General features: G+C 38.6%; 1 protein-coding gene across 3 annotated transcripts in view; it reads right to left on the bottom strand.

Moving 5' to 3' along the window:
- Nucleotides 1-3,548: 3,548 nt before the first annotated feature.
- Nucleotides 3,549-23,151, bottom strand: part of ZNF644 (zinc finger protein 644) — a 64,738-nt gene continuing 45,135 nt past the window's right edge. Inside the window, exons 2-4 of one of the 3 annotated variants that reach the window (XM_058175278.1) lie at nucleotides 17,696-17,769; nucleotides 6,850-6,952; nucleotides 3,549-5,271 (exon numbers count right to left, since the gene is read on the bottom strand). In XM_058175278.1, coding sequence (XP_058031261.1) covers nucleotides 5,079-5,271; nucleotides 6,850-6,952; nucleotides 17,696-17,729 — 330 coding nt within the window. In that variant the 5' untranslated portion in view covers nucleotides 17,730-17,769 and the 3' untranslated portion in view covers nucleotides 3,549-5,078. The remainder of the gene's footprint in view (nucleotides 5,272-6,849; nucleotides 6,953-17,695; nucleotides 17,770-23,151) is intronic. The other 2 variants (XM_058175276.1, XM_058175277.1) reach the window with 2 other exon arrangements.

The raw sequence follows: 23,151 nt of genomic DNA, 5'->3' as shown, positions 1-23,151 counted from the left end.
CCTTTTGGATAGTCACAATTTCTGCTCTTATTTCATCAATTTCTTGTCCATATTAGATAACTTTTCCAAAATTCTCTCCATCTCTCCAGCAGTTGGTCTCTGACCTTTTGCCATTAAGGAAAAAAAATACAAAATCCTCAGGCAGGCACAGTATCCTTGTAATTTCCTCCGGATCCACCAGGGGCACTCACAGGAGCAACGAGTCCAGAGTACAGTTAGTCAACCAGGAAGCCGAAGGAAGTGATGTCATCAAAATTCTCATAGTGAAGGCGGAAGCTGGGCGCCACCACTGTTCCCCAGAAGGAGGGGCCTCAAACCTTCCCTCCTAAATTTCTCCATCACCTCTTCTCCAGAGCTCCACAAAACCGGTAATCTTCTTATTTTAAGTTCTCCTCTCTCCAGAATAACTCGTGCTCCTTCCAACCGCAGGGGAGAAAACCCCCGCACTCCGGAGCACTCCACTCACGTTTACCGATATTCCCTTCCTTCTCCTCCTCAATTCTTCTCCGTGCCCTGTTCACCACCAGGCTGCTGCAGTTATAAATCAATGCCCGGTGTCACGGGCACAGCGCCCAGGCGACCAAAATAATGGCCGCGGCCTGTGGCCTCCGAACCCCGCCGAGCCTAGGACGCGCCAGCATCGGTCCCCACAGTCCTGTATGTCGGCTGGGAGACCCCTGGCGAGCCATCCGTGCGGCAGGTGTCCTTTTCGGAACACCTGGCCCCTGAGGGCCTCGGCGGCGGCCGGATTCGGGCGCTGGAGGCAGGAGAAACCTTCCAGACGTCCGTTGCCGCTGGATACCGGAAGTCGTCTCCATACAAAGTTTTTTTTAGAGCACAAATAAATACTTAGCTATATAACTAATTATTTTGTATTACCAAGTATGTCTACAGGAATGAATTCTCCATCTTTCAATATGCTGAGAGTACTTTAGAGATGCAGATGAAGTAGGTTAGAATTTAGGAAGTACAAATTTGTCATGACTTTGAATGGCCTAATAGGCTGGAAAGAACGAATCCCTATAGACCAGGGGTCTCCAACCTTGGCAATTTTAAGCCTTGTGGACCAGGCTTAAGGTTGCCAAGGTTGGAGACCCCTGCTATAGACAAAATGGGTTTGTGATTATGTTGCGAAGATAAAACTGGATACTAAATTCTAATTCCCCTTAAAATACTAGTGTATTCACACACACGCACATCCAATCAACCACATTAGACAAAAGGCTCTAATATCCGTAGTATATAAAATGTTGAATGGGAACTCTATAAATTTGCATGCATTGAATAATTATGAAGTGAAATCTAATCACCATCAGTCAAACATGTATGCTGCCCGACTCTAAATAACTCAGTTCGGCTCACAAGAAACAAAGAAATTAGAATAAAACATTAAAAAAAGGAGAGGAAAAAAAGATGACAAACAAAATGAAGTATCTCTCTCCCATGCTGCCAGTTTGGAATATAGGTAGTCCTCGACTTACAACCACAATTGAGCCAAAAATTTCTGTTGTTAAGTGATACATTCGTTAAGTGAGTTTTGTCCCATTTTACGATCTTCCTTGCACAGCTGTTAAATGAATCACTGCAGCTGATAAGTTATTAACTCGGTTGTTAATAGAATCGGGCTTCCCCACTGACTTTGCTTGTCAGAAGGTCACAAAAGGGGATGACATGACTCCAGGACACAGCAATGGGTCGTAAGTATGAATCAGTTGCCAAGCATCTGAATTTTGATCTCATGATCACAGGGATGCCGCAAAGGTTTTAACGGCAAAAAATGGTCAGAAGTCACTTTTTTCAGTGCCATTATAACTTTGAATGGTCACTAAATGAACCATTGTAAATCGAGGACTACCTGTAGTTGAAGCTTCTAAGTGATTTTCAAGAGCAGCCCCATGCAGAGAGCACTGTAGTTGACACAAGTTGATGAGCCAAATCTAGGAAAAGCCACATCAGATGGAGTTGCACAAAGGCCTTCCTAGCCACAGCTAACATCTTGCTCTTCAAGCAGAAGCTGCAAGTTCAGAAGACCCCTAAGTTTCATACCGACCTTGAAAGGAGAAATGCAACCCCGTCCAAAGTAAAGGACAGTGTGTCTCCAGATCTGGGCAGTTCAAGACACTTAAGTCACTCAGTCTGTTAGGATTACATCAGAGACGGTTCTTCCCCCATCCAAACCCTTCCAACTTCCACGCACAGGGGCAGATCTGACAGCCTCACTTATCGGGCCCATGGTGAAAGTCAGGATAGGGCACTGTCAGCATACTGATGATACCAAACTCCAAAATGATGCATAAAGTCACTCAGTGATTCCATGTAGATGTTGGAAAGGAGAGCAGTGGTGTGTAGAACCCTGTGGCACCATCTCACACAGGACGGCTTAGGGAGTGATCTCTCCCCCACAACCACCAGTAACTGGAATATGTTAGAGAGAAATAAAGGCAGAACTGAACCAGAGCAAAAGTTACCTAGGACAAGCCAAAATTAAAACAAGCCCATGCTAACATCCACACTGAAATTTTTAGAAACTGAAATAGTGATACAAGGGAACCAGTTGATTATTTCTTCTTAGTTCTAGGTTTTGTTCAGAATTGGAAAGCTGCCCGAACTTACCAGTTCAAAGCTGTAGTACCGGGGTATCAAAATGGTGGCTCATGGGCCAGGTGCGTCATACGCAGGCCACGACCACCCCAGCTCTGCGAATGGAAAAAACAACATGTGCAAAACAACATGTGACGGCAATGTGACGTGGCAAGTTTGACACCCTTGCTGTAGTAACATAACAAAATATATGAATTTTTGCTCTGAATAGACTATGTAGCATATAGTAATCGATAATACGGACAAGCACATATGTTGCTATTAAATGTATTTGGTATTTCTGAAATGTAAGAGAGAAAAAAATAATTTTTCTTCCGTTTAAAATTTAATTTGCTAAAGCACTGGGTCACCCATAACTCTAGCAATTTTCTGTTTTGTAGTTTATACAATGGACAATGAAGAACTTTTTAGTTGTCCCACCTACTTCTCTCTAATCCATATATATGATTTGTCTGTCCTGCGATTTTTCATGCCTCAGTCATGTGAAATCATCATTGCCTGGTCTTAAAAACCATTATCAAATAAAAAAACAATTTGATTAAAATACATGATATTCATTTTGATAGATCTGTTACAGTTATTCCCCAACCTGGATTCCTTCTAGATGTGAACTTTGACATGGCTGTTGCTGAGGATTCGGGGAGCTGATGTCTACCCAACTGAAAGTGGTCCAAGCTGGAAGGGTTGATTTATTCTAATCATTGCAAGAAATCAAATCAAATATAACAGTATCTATTCCTCCTGCCATCTTAACGGCACTGCATTGTTGAAGTTTTATTCCTGTAATTTCAAAACTCCTCTGGAAAAGTGGAATTTTTGGTGACATACAATTCTGTAGAAGAATATGAGGAAAAAGCAATTTATACAACAGTGGATTCTGTCCAGATATTAGTTCCCCTGTGGATGATATATTTTGAACATATTTCACATTAAAACTTTCTATAGTATGTATTTAGAAGAGATTAATCAACTTCAGATCATGTATGTAATGCAGAACAAGAATTACTTCACATTACAGACAAATATCACATTTTCTTTTAACCTTTTATTTAGAGAGATATAGTCTTGGTATGGAGATATACCATGAGGAACGCAATTTCACTGGCTGTGAGGTATGTATATTCTCCACCAAAATACTCCTCACATCTCAACTGTTTTATAATTTTATTTACACGCAAAACAATATCAATGCATTTCCTTGGCTTAACTACAGTATTAATCACCCTACATGAATAAAAGGAAACATTACTTGCATTACAGAACCAGTTTTCAAAGAGGAATTTGCTTATCTGCTGAAAAGTGACATTTTTGTCAACAGCCAATATTAATTTTGATCAAGACACTTGCACCATATTTTTCTATCCTCACAGCACATTTATTTTAATAATTCTGTAAATAGGTCCTTAGCATGAGCATAGTGTTACAGTTTTCATACATATAATTACACCCAAAACAAATTCTAAAATTCAAATTGTAAACATTCTCTTCATATGTGGAAACTTTTCTATTTGTGTCCAATGATATTATGATTTATTTAAAAACAACTGCAAAAAGGCTAGTTTAACCTAAGCCATGTAGTGAGCAATGCTTTTAATACATTTCTATAGTATTAAATAAAAGGCAACAAAATGACTTGTGTAAGCAACATACTTTTAAGCAAAGCATAAAGGAACAATGTCATTAGCATGTTCTACAATAAAGAAAACCATGAGTAAGTATGTGATGCTACAAATGGAAAGGGTAAATACCATTACTGCTGACAAAGTTGGAGGTAGCATGGATGCACCATTTTATTGTCAGTGAGAAATGCAAGTGAAGTAAAGAATCTTTCCTTACCACAAATAATTTCCAGTATTATGTACATAGGTTTTAGAAATTTGTTTAACAAGTTTCCCTCCACTTTTAGTAAAAAAGTCTTGTGTGATTAAAAAACACATACACGGCTAAATAGTACTAATTGCCCTATTTGAATGGAACAGTCTCCTGATCTATGAAGTACATGATTTTTAATGCCCTAAATTTAATAAATTGCATTAGCATTTCTTGGTATTGTACAAAACACTACATACATACAAACAAAATAAAATATTTTACTAAGCAAGGTTTTTTTTTTAAACAAAGCATTGATTCTGGTAACACTGTAAAGAATGCTTTCATTTCATAAAACGTATCTTAAGATCCCATGTGCAACAATTTAAAAACATCTTCTTACGTGTGATGGGTTTGTATCAATAGTGAACACAGTAATTGACCCAAAAACATAGTAAACTTTAAAAATACATCTTCCACCCTATATAAAATATAAAGACTACTTACGGTAATTGTGTTAAGTACTCAATTGTTTGGATGTTAACTGTCATTCTCCTCCCACTCCCATTTTCTTGCTTCAAATTTTATAAACAGATAATTTAACTTTAAAAAAACTAACAAAAGGATTTCAAATGTACATCCAATGCAATATGAAGTGTTTCCATATTCTATGAAGCTGCTTCAGCCATCAGGAAAGAAAATGAAGTTTCAGTGATTGAGGCAGGTTTTTTAAGCAGTGATGTCACTTCCACCATGCCAGCCCCAGTTCGAGGAAGATTTGCGTTCACAATGTGGCGTTGAAGGTGCTTTATCCAATCTTCTTGAACAGATAAGGGTCCTCGAAATACTAGACCACAAAACCTATATAGTTTTTAAATGATCCAAACAAAGTATATTAATGTTTTTAAGCAGATCTGTAACCAGTATAGTGATTGCACAAAGTAATGTAAGGAAGGTTTGCTTTAGCAGATTGTCCAAATATTTTTATGTATGTTAAAACAGTGGATTTTTATTCTGGATTTAAATTGTTCTTGATGTATGAATTGTTATAATTTTATACCCAAATTTTATCTCTGTACATAATCCATGGTTATGGATTACCATTAGCAGTAGTAAGCTTTCTTCCCTAAGAATTTCATTTTTGTATACATCAAAAACATGATAGATCTAGGTAAACTGTGAAACAAGGTAAAATATTCAAAAGTGAAGGTTCTGGCATACTGGAGTATGGGTACTGTACATTAAAATGTCCAAGGTGCAGCTGTACCCATGAATCGATTCTTTTCCTTAAGATCAACAAAAAATATCACAGCAGAATATTGGGTATTTCTACTAACTGGCTAGAAAATAACCAGTGTACAAAGTTAAACCACATTTAGTGCAATATAGTGTTCTTTACCATCTCTTCTTTGTCTCTAGTGACAATCACTTAGTATTACCTTTCCCAAGATAATACTATACATTTCATTCAATTGCTTGTTTGATTTATATGGCTGCTGATCTTAATAAAAGCAATTCTAAGTGGTCGTAACATAAACATAAAAATTCCAAATACAGGATAAACAATATAAAAATGTTTAATACCAACCAAGAACAAAAACAAGGGTACCACCTGATGTGTTCAAATAATCTCCCTAACCTCTTGCCTGGGAAAACATCCAAGTCATTAAAGCTTTCCCAAAAGCCACCAGGGCCAATGCCAATCTAAACTTGAGGTTTTCAAAGGACAGACATTGTGACAGTAAAACCCCAGGTCAGAAATTCCTGTTCTCCAAAATACCTGTTGGAAAAAAATCCAACATACCTGTTGTCACTGACAGTGTAACAAATAAAAAGCTTTTAAAAGTGTATCTTTTGAGAGAAACTAAAGGGTTTATCCTATGTTGGATAAAGATTCACTATTGATGGAAGAGAAAGCAAGCAATACCTGAGATATTATAAAGTGGTAGCTTCCTGAAATATGCTAGATTCAAAAGCAGGTCTTTATAAAATTAATAACTAGCATTTGAATTGGAATTAAAAGTTAATGATTGTAGCAAACTGCAATAGCAGAGAGATCAAAGCATACTGCTTTCACCCAATACAAGAACAGTACTGCTCCACTCAATGAAGTTAAATAATGGTGCAGAAAACTGATACAAAATTACTAAAATTTTATAAGATTCTGGCAGATATGATGGTGCTTAACTACTATACTTGCTCATAGCATTATTAGTTCTTCATGAGTTTTTCAATAAGATGTATCTTGAACCATGCGGCAATATGCCACAGACTCAAAACATATTCAAGTCTTCTGTTGTTAACATTGTATCTGTATTATTAAAATAGTGAAAGTCATTTAGTTAATAATGTTATTCATCTCAAGTACATACTCAGAACATAGATCTACTTAAATAAAAACTCTAATAAACTATTAACTTATTATATGTCTACATATACCTGCACCGGAGTATGTAAACTTCATCAGCACCATGAGGTAATGGTAGAATTTTTTTCTTGCTTCCAGATCTTGATCTTGATTTTTTTTGTTTACAATCTATGGCTATTGAGAGAAAAAAAGTCCATATATAGATATAAGTATATATATATTGTTCTTGACAAACCTATTGCCACTGAAAATACATTTAAGATTTCTTTTGTACTTTCTATTATTTTAAAAGCTGCAGAAAATATGCATGTTATAGTTCTTCATAATGCTGCAGTATGTTTTCTAGCTTCATGCACAACTAAATGTATGTTTGAACTTGCTATTAAACTTTCATTTCTCAACATACATGATTCTAAAAAACACTAATACTTTTAAGCTATTATAACCGATCACACAAACATCATGCTTTGCTTGTGAACAGGGCAATTTTGAAATGTTATTTACTGTATTGGAGATGTTATAATTTGTTCTCAGCATGCAATCGTAATGCAAAAGGATCAATGATTAAATGCAAAGTATGTTTTGAGAAAAATCATAACTAGAATTTTTGTATATATTAGTTTGAAATGTTTTCTGTTCTTTATGCTAAAAGGAGTCTCGTATATTGGCTATAGTTTAAAAGCTTGGAAGTTGTCGAAGATTTCAGCCATCATCTATAGTCATTGCTCAGTATTTCTTAAATTAGGTCTACCAAAATAATGCAGATTATTGCCTCACATGGAGAAGAAAAAGAGGAGGAAGAAGAACCAACAGGAAATTTTTGGTTTGGCAAAAATAAACTCTTAGCTATATATACTGTATTTAAATTCAAATGCATAATACACCTAGGTTCCTTTCTCTCCAAATAACTTGCCTATACTTGTCTCTCTTTTTTCTTCATCTCCAACTCCACCCCAGGTGTCAACATATAAAATGCTGTAAACAAATCGAAAATACTACTTGCTAATTCCTACATATATGTGCAAACATATATGTAGGAATATGCCTACAATTCTTACATATATGTACAAACCTTCAGGAAAAATGTCAACAGGTACAAGAACTGGTCTTAACACAGGACACCATGATTTTTCTGCCAAAGGACTTACAAGAACCATTTGTAATTTGAAACTAAAATCTGTATTTACTATTACAGACTAACTTTCAGGCACTTTGTCAGATTAGTAGATAAGATAGAATCAAATGTGTCAAAAAATATCTGAAAATCTTAAGGACAAGCATCTTCCATGACTTAAGAAAACTTAAGAGAAAAGAAAAAGGAATGTAAATGCTGACTGATAGTATTACCGTATTTTTCGGACTATAAGAAGCCCTTTTTTGTCTCTCAAAAGGGGGCAAAAATGTCTGTGCGTCTTGTAGACCAAATATTGCTGAAGCCCCGCCCACCCACCAGCCATTTTTTGGCCTCTGCACGCCCTGTTTTCAGGCCTTTTTTTTGTCCCATTTTTGAAGCTTTTTTTCAGCCTGTTTTAGAGGCTTTTTTCAGCCCATTTTTAAGGCTTTTTTTGGCCCGTTTTGGGGACATTTTTGGCCCGTTTTCGAGGCTTTTTTGGGCCCGTTTTAGGGGCTTTTTCCAGCCCATTTTTGAGGCTTTTTTGGCCTGTTTTGGGGGGCTTTTTTGGCCCATTTTTGAGGCTTTTTGATTATCTTTTTTGGGAGCGTTTTTGAGGCTTTGGGGGGAGTTTTTGAGGCTTTGGGGGGGGCGTTTTCAAGGCTTTTTTCAGACCATTTTTTCCAAAAAATGGGCTGAAAAAAGCCTCAAAACGGCCCCCAAAACAGGCTGAAAAAAGCCTCAAAAATGGGCCGAAAAAAGCCCTGGAAACAGGCCGAAAAAAGGCCCAAAAATGTAGGTCCAAAACTTTTTGTTGTTGTTTTCCTCTTCTAAATTTAGGTGCGTCTTATAGTCAGGTGCGTCTTATAGTCCAAAAAATACGTTAAGTTTTTTCTACTACCTTCTAGGTCAGGGGTAGTCAACCTTTTTATACCTACTGCCCACTTTTGTATCTCTGTTAGTAGTAAAATTTTCTAACCGCTCACCGGTTCCACAGTAATGGTGATTTATAAAGTAGGGAAGTAACTTTATTTTATAAAATTTATAATTTGACAATTTGACAAAACCCCTACTGCCCACCATGAAAGCTGGAATGCCCACTAGTGGGTGGTAGGGACCAGATTGACTACCACTGTTCTAGGTTATTAAAAAAAATAAAATATAAAAAAGCAAAAATGTATTGATACAGAAATGTACAGATATATGAACATGCAGATTCTCTTCTCAGAATGAAATATGAACTATATTGGTTCCTAGGGACAATACTATGTATACAAATAGTATTTTTGGACATTACTAAAAAGACAGACATTGACAAAAAAGTAAAGAAGCATAACTATATGTATATTTTGTCTCAGGGATGACAACGGTAAAACATTAAAACTAGGCTAAAGTATCATTTAAAATGCTATTTGAAAAACACAGAGGCAAGTCCCACTACTGCACACTGATTTATTCCTTACCTTTTCTTAAACTTGATTTCCCAAGATAGCCAGCTTCCAAAGCAAATTTTCCACCCTGCTTCCCAACTCTCACCAAATGATTAGATTTCTGCCAAAGCAAATACTCTAGGGATTTAAGATTACACTAGTTATCTGTTCTAATGCTAGTTTCTTTTACACAGATTACTGAGAGCTAAAATAGTTCTGGGACTCTGATGTGAAACATTCTCCTGAAGGCAAAAACGTAGGTTTCTATAGGCCTTACAAGAAAGGGAACCATGAATCAGAATGATTCCCAACACTTGGTCTATGCAGGGCTCAAACACAAAACACTAGAATCTGATTTCAAATTCATATTATCAAGTGGTATTGCCACCTGATCAGGAATTATAATAACAAATTCACATCTACATCTGATCAGCAAAGCTTATAAATATGAATCTAATACATTATGTTTACGAAACAAAGATTAATGCTGACTGCCATATATCTACCTTTCATATCACAGGCCACTCAGCTGTCTTACATTTTCTGTAGCAATGCCTGCCCTCTGGAATGAGGTCCCCCCACAAAATCCAGATGGACTCCACTCTCCTGATGTTTAGAAGTCCCACAAAAGTCTTCACCCAGACCTTCAGTGAGGGAGAGTGAGACCTTGTCACTTCATTGTGCTTGCAGAGTTGAGATATTATTATTTTCATTTGGTGAGTCGTTAATTAGTTATATTCTCCTCAAACTTTACTGACATAAATTATGCAGGATAAACTAGAATAAAACAATATATTAAATATTTCTTGAAGTATAAATGTAAATATTTGACAAATGGCCTGAAACATCATTACACAATTTTGAAATTTAGTTTAGAAAAGCCAACATAATGGGAACTGAATGATCCTTGCTGGGACTCTGATATTGGAGGTGGATTCTTTTCCACCATTAAATAAGTATATTCTATATAGTTTTGACTTTATTGTTAATTCATAAAATAGCTTAAATTATCTCCAGGTCTGTTACTATAAAAAATGCTATATTGATTTTTATTCTGTTTCTTGCTTGCCAAAAAAATTGATGTATTTGTCATTGGGAAGAAAGAACAAGTATGGGAGATTCAGTATCTGAAGGCTGTCTCTCAATGCATTTAAGAAGATTTCTCTGTATAGATTCAAAGATTCCTCATTGTATTTAAATCTGAGTTTAAATGTTTCTATCTGATGATGAAATTTAAGAAATATAAAAGCATGAAGCTTTGATAATATTTCAGTTGACTCAATAAAGTATTTCCTTTGTGGATTTTAGGGTTTTCTTAAGGCCCACACAACCTCTTTGCTTTATATATTTAGTAGTCTTCCACATATGACTGTAATTAACCCCAGAATTATGGTTCTAAGTCATGCCAGTCATTGAGTGGGTCAATTTTACAACTCGATTTTATATTTTTTTGCAGCACTCATTGAGCAATCACCATGGTTATTAAGAGAATCTGCGGTCATTAAGGGAATCCATTATCCATAATGGAAATTTTTTACTGGAAACTGTAGGTAAATGCTGGTTTCCAGCAAAAAAAAAACTGGGGCAGGAAGGTGATGGCTAGAAGATCTTCAAATCTGGATCATAAGTATCTTTTTTCAGGGTCCATCATAACTCTGAATAGTCTCTAAGCAACTGGTTTTAAGTCAAGGACTACCTGTATGTAGTCCTGTATGTGAAAATATGTATACCTTTTTTTTGCAATAAAAAAATGCAACAGAGGTCTCTGCCACAGAATAAAGATATTTCCATCTGTGGACTTCCCCAAGGTAATTCTAGTTGAAAAGTTGTATTAACTTCTTTTAAACATGAATGAAGTCAAACATTTTTTAAACATCATTATCAAATCTGTAAGACCGTTCAACCCCATGACTCTGGACAGTGTACAGTATCAAAAACAAATGGAAACAAGCACACAACAAATAAAAAATAGTGAACATCCATAAAAGAACAAAAAACTAGTTTTAAATGAGTCAATTAGGGACAGTATGAATCTCTGGTGAGACACTGTTCCAGAGGATAGGCACTACAACCAAGAAGACCCATTTCCTGGGTCCCATCAGATAACACAGTTTAATTGACTGACCCCAAAGCATGCTAATTATGTCATATCTAAGGGAACAGCAGACACTACAGCAGAGACAGGAGATCCCTCATATAGCCAAGTCCTGTGCCACCAAAGGTCATGTAGGTGATAATGAGCCCCTTGAGTGGTATCTGAAACCTTACTAGTAGTGTAGCTCCTAGAACAGAGGTATTACATGAGCAAACCATGGCATGCCTGTAACTGTCCATTCTGCCGCATTCTGGACTAGCTACAATTAAAAATATTTTCCCTTCATATAACTACTTGCTAGAGATATGACTCCTTAAGTCAAGTTCAACCCTTACTGATCACAAAGATATCTCCACAAGGAGAATTTTCGGCATCTGTACTATAGGGGTTTCTCAGTGCTTTCTTGAGGGATGTTATTTTTGACTTTCCAAATTAGTAGCCCCAATCCAAATCTGATCCTCTTTAGCTTTTCAAATCAACTAAGGACAGATAGGCGCTGCCATCTGCTGTAGACAATTAGTAGCTACAATGAATTATTAATATATTCATTTTTATTGTGGAAAAATAATTATTGCAAATTATTTTTTTTCTTCTATACCAGAATAGAAATCTTTTGTTAGGCAACAAGAATGCATAAATATATTTTAAAATAAGCCATATAACATTCTCTTGGGTAACTGAGAATTCTAGCCACAAGTTTCAGTGAGATCAAATGAAGGTAAACATCATTTCTTTAAAAATGCTGTAAATAAATTTGAAGAATTATTCTATGAAAAATGCAAAAGATTTACATGCTATGAAAATAAACCACTAGAACAGGGGTCCCCAATCCTTAGGTCACGGCCCACTGCTGTTCAGAACTGAGCTGCCCAAAACTGTGGGGGAGAGCTTGAGCGCGTTCCATTTAAACGAGCAGCAGGTGCAAAGGAGCTGCGCACATGTGTGCTTGCCCACCACTCACAAAGAACCATCCCCTCCCCACCATCCCCAGCTCGCAAACCTGGAAAAATTGGGGAGCTCTGCACTAGAATGAGTATGAAAAAAAAAATATTCTACCAACAATGCAGGTGTTGAAATGAGTATCTACTATTCAGCACGATACCTTATGAAGAGGATGAAGCAGAGTAAGTTTACGTCTTACTAACATGTTTTAAGTAAATTAGAAGTACTAGTTTGATTACTTGTAATGATAATTTGACAACTTCTTGAATTGGATCTCTCATTCTGAAATAAAGATTTGATTTTATACATTTGGACTTACAAAAAACCTAAGTAAAACCCATTTTGTCATTGGCCCCAATGTCTGTCTGTCTGTCTGTCTCTCTTTCTTTAGCTTTATTCTTGCTAGATAGGATGTCAGACACAAACAATCAGATCCATTTGTAGAGGTCAAAGTGCTATTTTATTGTTCTATGCCAATGCCGAATCTTCCAAACTAGCACTTTTGCCTGGGAAACACTAGATATGGCTCAGGGTACCAATATTGGCAGCTCAGGGTTCAAATGAGGGGTCCTTGATGTTCTTTGAACTTGAGGGTTTTTTGTGTGTGTGCAGATGTTTCATTACCCAAACTAGGTAACCTCATCAGTGCTCCAATGATGTTACCTAGTTTGGGTAATAAAACATCTGCAAGAAAATAATCAAGCTCAGAGAGCACCAAGGACCACTCAAGGTGTTTGAGAGAGGAATGGGACAACTCGCTCCAGCTGACTTGTCCCAGCCATCTCACTAAGGGACAACTTGCTGTGGCCAACTCACCACAGACCAACTCACTGCAGGACAATTCAATGCAGGATAACTCAAGAGAGGGACAAGTAGAATTGCAGCTCACCCCAACTTCAATGACTTTTAACTTGAGAAAAGTTCAAAGCTAAAGTAAGATAAGGCCCGCTGCAATTCACTTGTCCCTTTCTTGAGTTATTCTGCATTGAATTGTCTTGCAGCGAGTTGACTGCAGCAAGCTGTCCCATCGCAAGTTCAAGCTTAATCCTAAAGCTTGAACCTTTTAAAAGATGCTTCTCAAAAGATCTCTTCAAAAGATGATCTCATAAAATGACAGAAGGGACAAATAATAAACAAGTTCATTAACTAATTAATCAGTTGCAGATGTTTGGACTTCATCTGCTGGCTGGGGGAATTCTGGTACTTGAAATCCATACGTCTTAAACCTTTTGAGGTTGAGTCATCCTGTATTAAATAAATTTTTGCTACTATTCTGACCCCAACTATTTTTTGAGCATTCCTCTTAAAGGCGGCCAATAGTTCCCAAAATCGTTCTATGTATTATGTGCCACAGTGAAATTTTTGACTTTTTCAACATATTCCAATGTACAGATATTGATATTCATTTCTGCACTACTCATAAATGGGATATAACAAATGTCATGCACCATTTACATTTTGTGATCAATTGTATAATTTAAATACACATAAATGCAAATTTTGTATATGGTAAAAATAAGTGCATCCTTACAGTTTTCACTACTACAAATACCTAAAATTAGAATCAGATTAGGTGCAAATAAATAGAATATGGCTAGATAGGATCTAGAAAGAACTGTCTTATTTAAACCGCAGACATTTAGTTTGATTTCCTCTTTGTTGTAGAAGTGTGTGGTATTCCCATGCATAGGTAAAAAAAAAGCTCTTTTGAGGCCTTCAGAAAGGAGATCTATAGGTTATAGATACCTATAAATCTAAGAAGGGATTTAAAGATTCTCAAACAATTGGACATCAATCATTCCACTATCTGGAAGATCATCTACAAGTGGAAAAGATTTCAGACAGCTGCCAGGGGAAACCATCTCAGCAAGTTTAGTCCAAGAACAGATGTATTTTCAGAAGTCTTTAAAAACTCCAGAATTTCATGAAATAATCTATAGGTCCATGATGGCAAACCTATGGCATGCGTGCCACAGATGGCACATGGAGCCATATTGGTGGACATGCAAGCATTGCCCTAGCTCAGCTCCTAATTTTCAGAGAAAGCAAGGCAGATGATTAAGATACTTGGAAACTATTAGCAAAGAAAGCACCAAATAATATAACAGATTATCTTAAAGAATATCTCCAATTATACCACTTTGTAGGCACCAACAATGTTTAAGTATATGCTTTCCATGTTAGATCTTATTATGTGATGGCAATATGGACAAAAGTTTCTATTGTGGCAACTGTCCTATGGAATGATTTCTCCTCTCCGGTATGCCACATTGACAAAGTTGATGTCTCTCACTTCCCCCCCCCCCCAGCTATAAACTCACTCTATGTGTTTTTTAACTGGCAGTTGCTTTACTAATTTCATTCTGATCTTAATGAATTTATAAACTACTGAAATAGCAAGAAGATTCAAAATACTTTTAATAAATAAATAAATGACTTCCAGTTTGTTGTCCCCAATACAATGATATTTTTATTTGGACCTAGAGTTTATCATTGAACTTTGCTTTTGATCATCTTTTATATTCCATATTTTTAATGTGGGCTGAAGAAACTTTACAGAAGCACTTTCTCAAAGGGGATATAAATATTCTGGGTCAACTAACCTATGATACATAGGTTGAAGAAAAATTATAGATATAAAACAGGCCATTTCTGGCCTCCGGAGATGGGTGGGAAGGTCTGTTTTCAATTCTTCCCAGGCTCCAGAGCCTTTCTACGAGCCTGGGGAGGGTGAAAACGGCCTTCCCCACCCCCCTGGAGGCCCTTTGAAGGCTGGAAATGGCCCGTTTCCCAACTTCTGGTCCCACTGGAAGTTTCCGGCCTCCGGGGTGTGTAGGGAAGGCCATTTCGTCCTCCCCAGGCTCCTAGAAAGGCTCTGGAGCTAGGGAGAGCGAAAAATGGGCCTTCCGGTCCCATCAGAAGTCAGCAAATGGGCCCTTTCCGGCCTCCAGAGGACCTGGGAGGGGGAGGCTGTTTTCGCCCTCCCCGGGCTCCAAGAAAGCCTCTGGAGTATGGAGAGGGCGAAAAATGGGCCTACCAGGCCCACCGTGCCATCATGTGCCAAAAGCGGGGGGTTGCATGTGCATGCATGGTGAGCGGGGCACGTTGAATTATGGGTGTGGGGGGGCGCGCGCAACACTCCCCCGCTTTTGGCATGTGACAGCAAAAAGGTTAGCCATTACTGCTATAGGTAGCTCTTGCCACTATTAATGTCAAAGTGCATGAGTCATTAGAAAGTGTATTAATTAAGTGTAAAATGCATTTGCTTACATCTCGGACAAAAATTCATTTCAGTGATGATATAATGAAACAGTTGCAAGAAGTAAGCTATAGGAACTCTAGAAATATGTAAAGCTTTCTGATTTGGCAAATACTTCCTGGATAAATTTTTAATATGGATAGTAGATATGTCCATCGTGGAATATTTTAGACAAAATATTTCTGAATAGGATTATTCTGGAAGTGTCCTGACATTGAAGCAGATCATTCAAGTTCAGACATTTCTGGATTCCCCAGAACAGACTATTTCAGTGTCAGAATAGTCCAAAATGACAGAGCATTTGGACATTTAATGGGCAAAGCATGTTAAGCTCCTACTGAAACACTGACAATCCCTAAATCTCTATGAATTTAGAGGGCAATCCCTAAATCTCTAGGGATTTAGAGGGCAGAAATCGGAGCGCTAGCAGAAATGCTGTACGCATTTAAAGAGTGGGAAGCCTTGGGATCCAACAGATCCTCACTTTTGACTGGGCCATAGTCCATCACATCTTGTTTTGGAGCTGTTTGTGGTCAGAGATTTCAGATCTTGGAAACTCTGACCAATCTGGAAGTTTATGATATTCCAGAAAGAAAAGAAAAAAATCAAAGCTATTGGTCAATCAAAGATCAGAGACCTCCCCAGCAATGATATGTAAAATTCAATCTATTTTATGAGTCCTGGAATCATAGTGCCAAGAACTATGTCCTAAAACACAAATGACATTAATTGATATCATCACCATCATCTTCGTTTAACTACCCCATAATCCCTTGCAGGGTGGAGTCTGGACAATTGAATGGAATTAACAGTGTTTTAATGGCTGGATGCCCTTCCTGTCATCAATGCAGAGTTTTGTCCAGCATATATTCTCAGTGTGCCCAGAGAGAATATCTGCCTCTAACTAGGATCGAACTCACAGCCTCCTTCCTGATTGTGAGGCGAGAGCTCCACCTCTAGGCCACCGCACCACTCCAAATGACATTAATTGATATCAATGAAGAATATCCCTCTGTACCTATACTTAATATATTTCAATTCTAGCTTAAAATGCTTCAGAATTATCAAACTTTTTCACGTATAATCAACATATTAGTGATTCACTAAATAAACAATGAATATCATACTCTTATTTAATATTGGGGATATGTAATATAGATGTAATCATCCTATACTAATGATGATAAAATGAACCTGGGAAAAGTACAAAGCATCACTAATATTATCCCACTTTCCAAAGCAGATGAAATTTGGAGATAGGTTATAACATGTTAGTGTTAGAAACACAACTATGATAAAATAGAAATTATATCTGATACCAAGTGCTCCAAAATCCACCAAACGAAACTTTTGTAGAGTCATAGTTATTTTGGAATTCAATATTCTGCTGAGTATACTCAAGTATAAAATAGAAACAGATATTTTAATTTTATGATGAAATATAACATGGTATCGTTTAGTATTTAACATTTGTGATAAATTGCAAGCTATTGGTCTGTAGTAGCAAATCATAAGTACAACTGTACTGTATTTTGTTCAAAAAATCCCCTGCTCCCCTTTTTTTAAAAAAGAAATGTAAACTTGATCAAGTTCTTCAACGGGCCATGAGTTCTACTTTTATCTTTTTTATTTATATTACATTCAGATTTCATTTTTTAAAAAGTAGCTTACTTCACTTGAAATCTATAAGAGCTACTTTTCCCCCCCTTAAAAAGACAGTTCTAATATTGAGTTTTAGTCACCATGAATTAAGAAAATCGGGGTACGCATTCATTTGGTCCCATACTGAAATTATAAATAGAAGAGCAAGAACTTTCAGCTCTGCTAGTTCTCTCAACATCAAGCTAGCAAAAGCGATGCCATCGTGACTAGAGAGGCCAATTCTCTAAGCAGCTGGCCAGGGACAGTGCAATGTTCGAGGCTGACACTGACAACCCTTATTTTAAAAGCTCATCCAACTGTAGCATCTCTATCTGCTACTGGTATACTACCCATTAAGAAAAAAGGGGTATACTGATATTCTCAACAAGCCACAAAATAAACAGACAGACAGTTAAAAAAAAAAAAGTCAGTGTCTTGCCAGAAGCAATTGTAGCCCTGGGAAGACATTCCATTCAGCATCAATGACTTTGATAGTTGATAGCTCTTCTTCTGCTGAAACACAAAATATAAAAAGCTCCTATAGCAACTGTCAAACATAAAATAAAGGTCATTTATGCATACAAATATTTAACTGGGGCACAAAGTAACAAAATGCTCAAAGGCACTTATGGCCATGGTATTTTCTTTAAAAATGTGCAAAGAAATCAAAAAGTAGTACAAATTGAAGAAATTATAAAAGGCAGAAAATCCAGTATGACCTTTGATGCCAAAAGCATTATATTTTCATCACAATCAATTTATTTATTTTTCTTAAATTGCAACTGAATTTGCAGATCACATTGAAAGGATAAAATAGTCTCAAAATATATTGATGCCGGAGGAAGGATAGCTCTGCTATCAGTGGAACTGATGACTGCAGCAAAAGAGGAGCTGGCAAACAGATTGGTGCCTCCTAATTCTTCTCTGGATAAAGGGGAGGAGTTAGGATCACCACACACACTCCATACAAGGCTTCTCTTGGGGAGACCATAAAACAGTGGTCTTTGGTAGGTTTTACAGTTCTGGGATCAGAGGGGAGTTAGCTTTGCCCAAGCCTCAGTTCAGAGCTTTCAAACAGACATTGGATCAGGTTCATTTACTTCTTTTCTTAATCACTTTTGGAAATTGCTTGTTAATTACTTTTTGGATATTAAGAACCTTCTGAATAACAACCTTCTGAATGACAAGTGATTCTCCTTCAATCCTGAGTGAAGTTTAAGGACTTTTAAAAAATCGTTTTGAAATAAAACAGCAAAGTATTCTTGGAATATTGATTTTGGAAAGTTAAAAATGGACTAAGCAGTCAGGTGGAGTGGAAATAAGATTCTGAAATTAATTATAATTAATTATAAATTAATTATAAGAATACTTCCAGGGTTGTTTAAAATCCTATTAAAATATATATGAAGATTTTGAATCTAAGTATAATAAATTGATTAGAGAAAAACACTACAAAAGAACTTTGAAGGTTGGATACTAGAGGCAACCAGAAAAAACTAAAGATTATAATTACAGAAGAGATCCACTAATGGAGAATGGAGAAAAATATTTTAACTTTGAAAGAAGCCAGTTAACAGCTGTTTTACCCTGCTCTAGAAAGTGGGTTTTGCTCAAGTATTGCAGTGAAATAAAGTCCCCCCCAAGACGTGTATATCACTAGTCTTTAAATCCTACTCTTCAATGCTACTACCATCAATGTTCAAAATCTGCCAATTATTAATGTATCAATTAATTTAATATACTTCTGTGTCATCTCACATAAACAAGTAATACACTTAAATACTTTACAGGAGCTATATTCCTTAAAAGATGGGAAAAGAAGAAAAATAAAAAAGCAATCCTATTCAGATATGGTATTTATCACTGATACGATCCCGACTTTCCATTGAGAACATTAACTCTACAAGCTCTCTAAAATGATGCACATATTCTTGCTAAAGTTATATCCAATTTTAAACAAAGAATCCCTGCTAGTTCTCACAATCAAGGTATCACCTATGTGTATTTCCACATTGTTACGGTTCTTCTTCAATTTATTAGCTGAGCGTCATTACTTATATAAATTTACATATATAATATATACATAAATATAAAATTACTTATATAATACCCTGTTTCCCTGAAAATAAGACATCCCCTGATAATAAGACCAATCAGGATTTTGAGCATGCGCTAAAATAAGCCCCCCTGAAAATAAGCCCTGCCCGAAAATAAGCATTCCCCAAAAATATTTAAACGCATGTGCAGCTGGTCCACACCATTTCCTCTGGCTAGGGTTAGGGAGACAGAGCTGGAAATCAGGTAAGACGACAAGAGGAGCCCCATCTTGCTCAATGCGCCCCAAAATAAGAATTCCCCAAAAATAAGGCCAAGAGCTTATTTCGGGGAAACATGGTATATATGTAAATATTACATATATATTAGTTTTACACCCCATAATTTAGTTTAAACTAACTTTTAGTTCAGAATATGCATAGCTTCTCCCGACTCTGACATTACAGAGCTGAATGCACTGGTATATTAAAAACATCTTGCCACCTCTCAAATTTTCATTTGCCCTTAATAACTTCAATTAAACATTAAACTGCAATAGTAACAAAGTACAAGTATCTATTCCAAAACTGCCAGTATGCTGCAAGCAGGAATTATATTAGTGACTTCATCTTCCAATTTAGGAAACAATCTAGAATACTGTTATCAACAAAATCAAAAGCATCTAAAGCATTGATAGCACTCTAAGACTTTCCCAGAGAAGATCATCTATTGATGAGATTAAGGTTAACTATGTTTCAAATCTGAAAAGGGCTGAGAAAATGACTTTCAAGAACTTCAGGAGTTATAGATGCCTTACTCTCAAAGTAGTATCTAAGACTTCCCAACAATCAGCTAATCCTCTAGGAACAAAGATACAGACAGGAACTAGTAGCAGTTTTTAAACTATGTTCCTTGCCAAATAACTTAGTTCCTGTGAACAACCCTATTAATTTGGGTCTAGGACTTTTCGGCTTGAACCCTTGGAGCTGCCTATTTCTCCACCAGGGTTTCACCTCTGCGTTATTACGTCTCAGCACTTTGGGCATGGCCTATCCATCCCAGTCCCTTCGCTGCGATCCATTCGTCGCAGTACAGTTCACGTTGGGCTTTTGGGCGCACAGGACAGTTCACAGCCAGCCAATCGGTGCAGGGCCTCGAGGGTTTAGGGAGTAGAGTGGGGGCTGCAGTTCAGAGAAAGGCTCTGTCATTTCGGAGCCTCCAGAGGCGGCCGAGAGCAGTGCGGGGGAGGGCTCCAGCCACAAAGGATGGGGAGAGGGGGGCTGTAGAGGTTCCCAGGGCCTCTCCCTGTAGAAGAGGGGGTTGGGAGGCGGCAAAGGTATTTCGTTAGTTGCACTTGGGGCTCTGCACCCCCCTGGCCACGAGCCACTTACCTGTCGGTTCAGAGGCTCCCAAGGCTGCCGAGAGGAGCGGGGTGGGGAAGGGAGGCTGTAGAGGGCGAGGGATCCAACCACAAAAGACAAAGGGAGGGGCCAGTAGAGGACGAGGGACCCATCAGGTGGGGTTCCCAGACGTTATTATAACTCGACGTAGATTCAGGCTGGAAGGGACCCCGGAGGTCATCTAGTCCAAACCCCTGCTCTAGCAGGAGACCCTATATCATCTAAGTTATTTTGGTGCCTCTAACAGAGAGGAAAATTCCCAGAAAAGGGAAGGAGTTTACTAGGACAAGGCTAAACAGCCGCAGGCGCTTGTTAGAAGGAAGAAGAGGGGTGGAAGCGCCCCTATACCTGATCCTGCCTCCCTGACACCGGAACAGGAAGGGGTGGGAGAGAAAGAAAAAGAAAGAGGAGAGAGAAAGGAAAGAGATTAGACTGATAAGGCAAATGAGGAGTATTCTATCCTTTTTGCAGGAATACACAAATCTAATTAGGAAGCCAGGATGTTATATTATGATGTTTCTGACTCTGCTCACTGTCCACCCTGACCAGGGCTCTAGCCCTCCCTGGGATGTTTGGGGAAAGGAATGTAAACTTCCCTTTTCTGGGAATTTTCTTCTCTGTTAGAGGCATCAAAATAACTCAGATGATATAAGGTCTCTTGCTAGAGCAGGGGGTTGGACTAGATGACCTCTGGGGTCCCTTCCAGCCTGAATCTGTCTAGTTGTAACAACATCTGGGAACCCCACCTGATGGATCACTTGCCCTCTACCGCCCCCTCCGCTTGTCTTTTGTGGCTGGATTCCTCGCCCTCCCCCACCTCCACCCTGCTGCTCTCGGCAGCCTCGGGAGGCCCCAAACTGACAGGCGAGTGGATCATAACTGGGGGGGGGGGCAGAGCAATACCTTTGCCATCTCCCAGTCCCCTCTTCCACAGGGAGAGGCCCTGGGAACCTCTACAGCCCCCCTCCCCCCATCTTTTGTGGCTGGATCCCTCCCCCGTACTGCTCTCGGCCGCCTCTGGAGGCTCCAAACTGACAGAGCCTTTCTCTGAACCCGCTCTACTCCCAAAGCCCCTGAGCCTCACACCAATTGGCTGGCTGCGAACTGTCCTGTGCGCCCAAAAGCCCGATGCAAACTGTACTGTGACAAATGGGCCGCAACAAAGGGACTGGGACGGAGGGGCCATGGCCCAAATTGCGTAATAATGTGGAGGCAAAACCCTGGTGGAGAAACAGGCAGCGCCAAGAGTTTGAGCTGAAAAGTCCCATTCCGATTAATTTCTTTGTGGGACTGCTGGTCCACTTACTTAAGGAAAAAAAGTGTTCATATACTACATATTTGCTTATTCCAATACAGACAGCCCTTGATTTACAACCAATTGTAAAAGACTATTTGAAATTATGACGGTACTGAATGAAGGCACTTATGACCTCTGCTTGAAGCTGTGGCAGTGCCCCTGTGATCAAAACTTGGCCACTTGCAAGCCCATCTGCACTTACAACCATATGGGATAAGCCATCTTCTGCCCCAACTATGCTCTTTTGGCCACCTGTTGCCCTACACTCTACTGTCCCAGCTCATCTTCACTATCTTCTTGCTCCTACTACTACTGAGGAGCATCCAGCCTGAGGCTGGCTAGAGAGGGAAGAGACAAAAGCAGTCCTTGAGCCGTAGCATCTCTTTGCAAAGAATTTGAGGGCAAGGCTGGATCTGGCTTCACTCTGTGAAAAAGGGGCTAAAAGGCTGCATCAGGCTCTCGCTCCCCCCACTTTAGAGTAAAGCAACCGCCCCACCCAGGAGTCTCTGAAAGGGGCTTTTCTTTGCAAATAGTTCCTGGATCGACTGGGACTCCAAAAGGGGGGAGGGAGCTGAAAGCAGCCTTCCCTTCCCTCCAAAACAATGGGAGGCCAGTCCCTGTTCATCCAGGAGCTGTTGACAAAGAAACTGCCACATGTAAAGAGGTACTGGGTGGGGTTGGAGTTGACTTTGTGCTGAGAAAAAAAGCCAAAAGCAACCTCTGCCCCAACCCTCTTTTTATAGTGTGAAGCCAGACCCAGGCAGGTACAAGAAAGTCAGGTGAGGTGGTAAAACGCAAGATGGCAGGCGACTCAGAGTGCAGAGTGGCAAGGATGATATGAACTGAGCTGGGGAGGCTGCAGTTTCCAGATTGTGGCAAGCAGCGGTGAAGCAATGTGTTTCTGGGATTGCTTACTACCCCTCAAGATGAAGGGCAGGGCAGCCAAAAGAGCAGAGATGGGGTAGAGATAGATGGGTGGTGTTGGTGTTGGAAGCAATCCCTTACCTTATTGAGGCTTGGGGCTGGGATGGACCAAGCTCATAATGGCTTGAATTGGGATGAGTCCTTGCTAATGACTGGTAAAATTTGCTTAATGATGGCAACAGGGACTACTGGGATTGTGGTCACTAAATGATGCAATCATGACATCCAGTGTTATGACTG

Source organism: Ahaetulla prasina, chromosome 3 (assembly GCF_028640845.1).
Source record: "Ahaetulla prasina isolate Xishuangbanna chromosome 3, ASM2864084v1, whole genome shotgun sequence".
NCBI lineage: Eukaryota > Metazoa > Chordata > Lepidosauria > Squamata > Colubridae > Ahaetulla > Ahaetulla prasina.
This window is presented reverse-complemented; position numbering and strand designations above follow the sequence as displayed.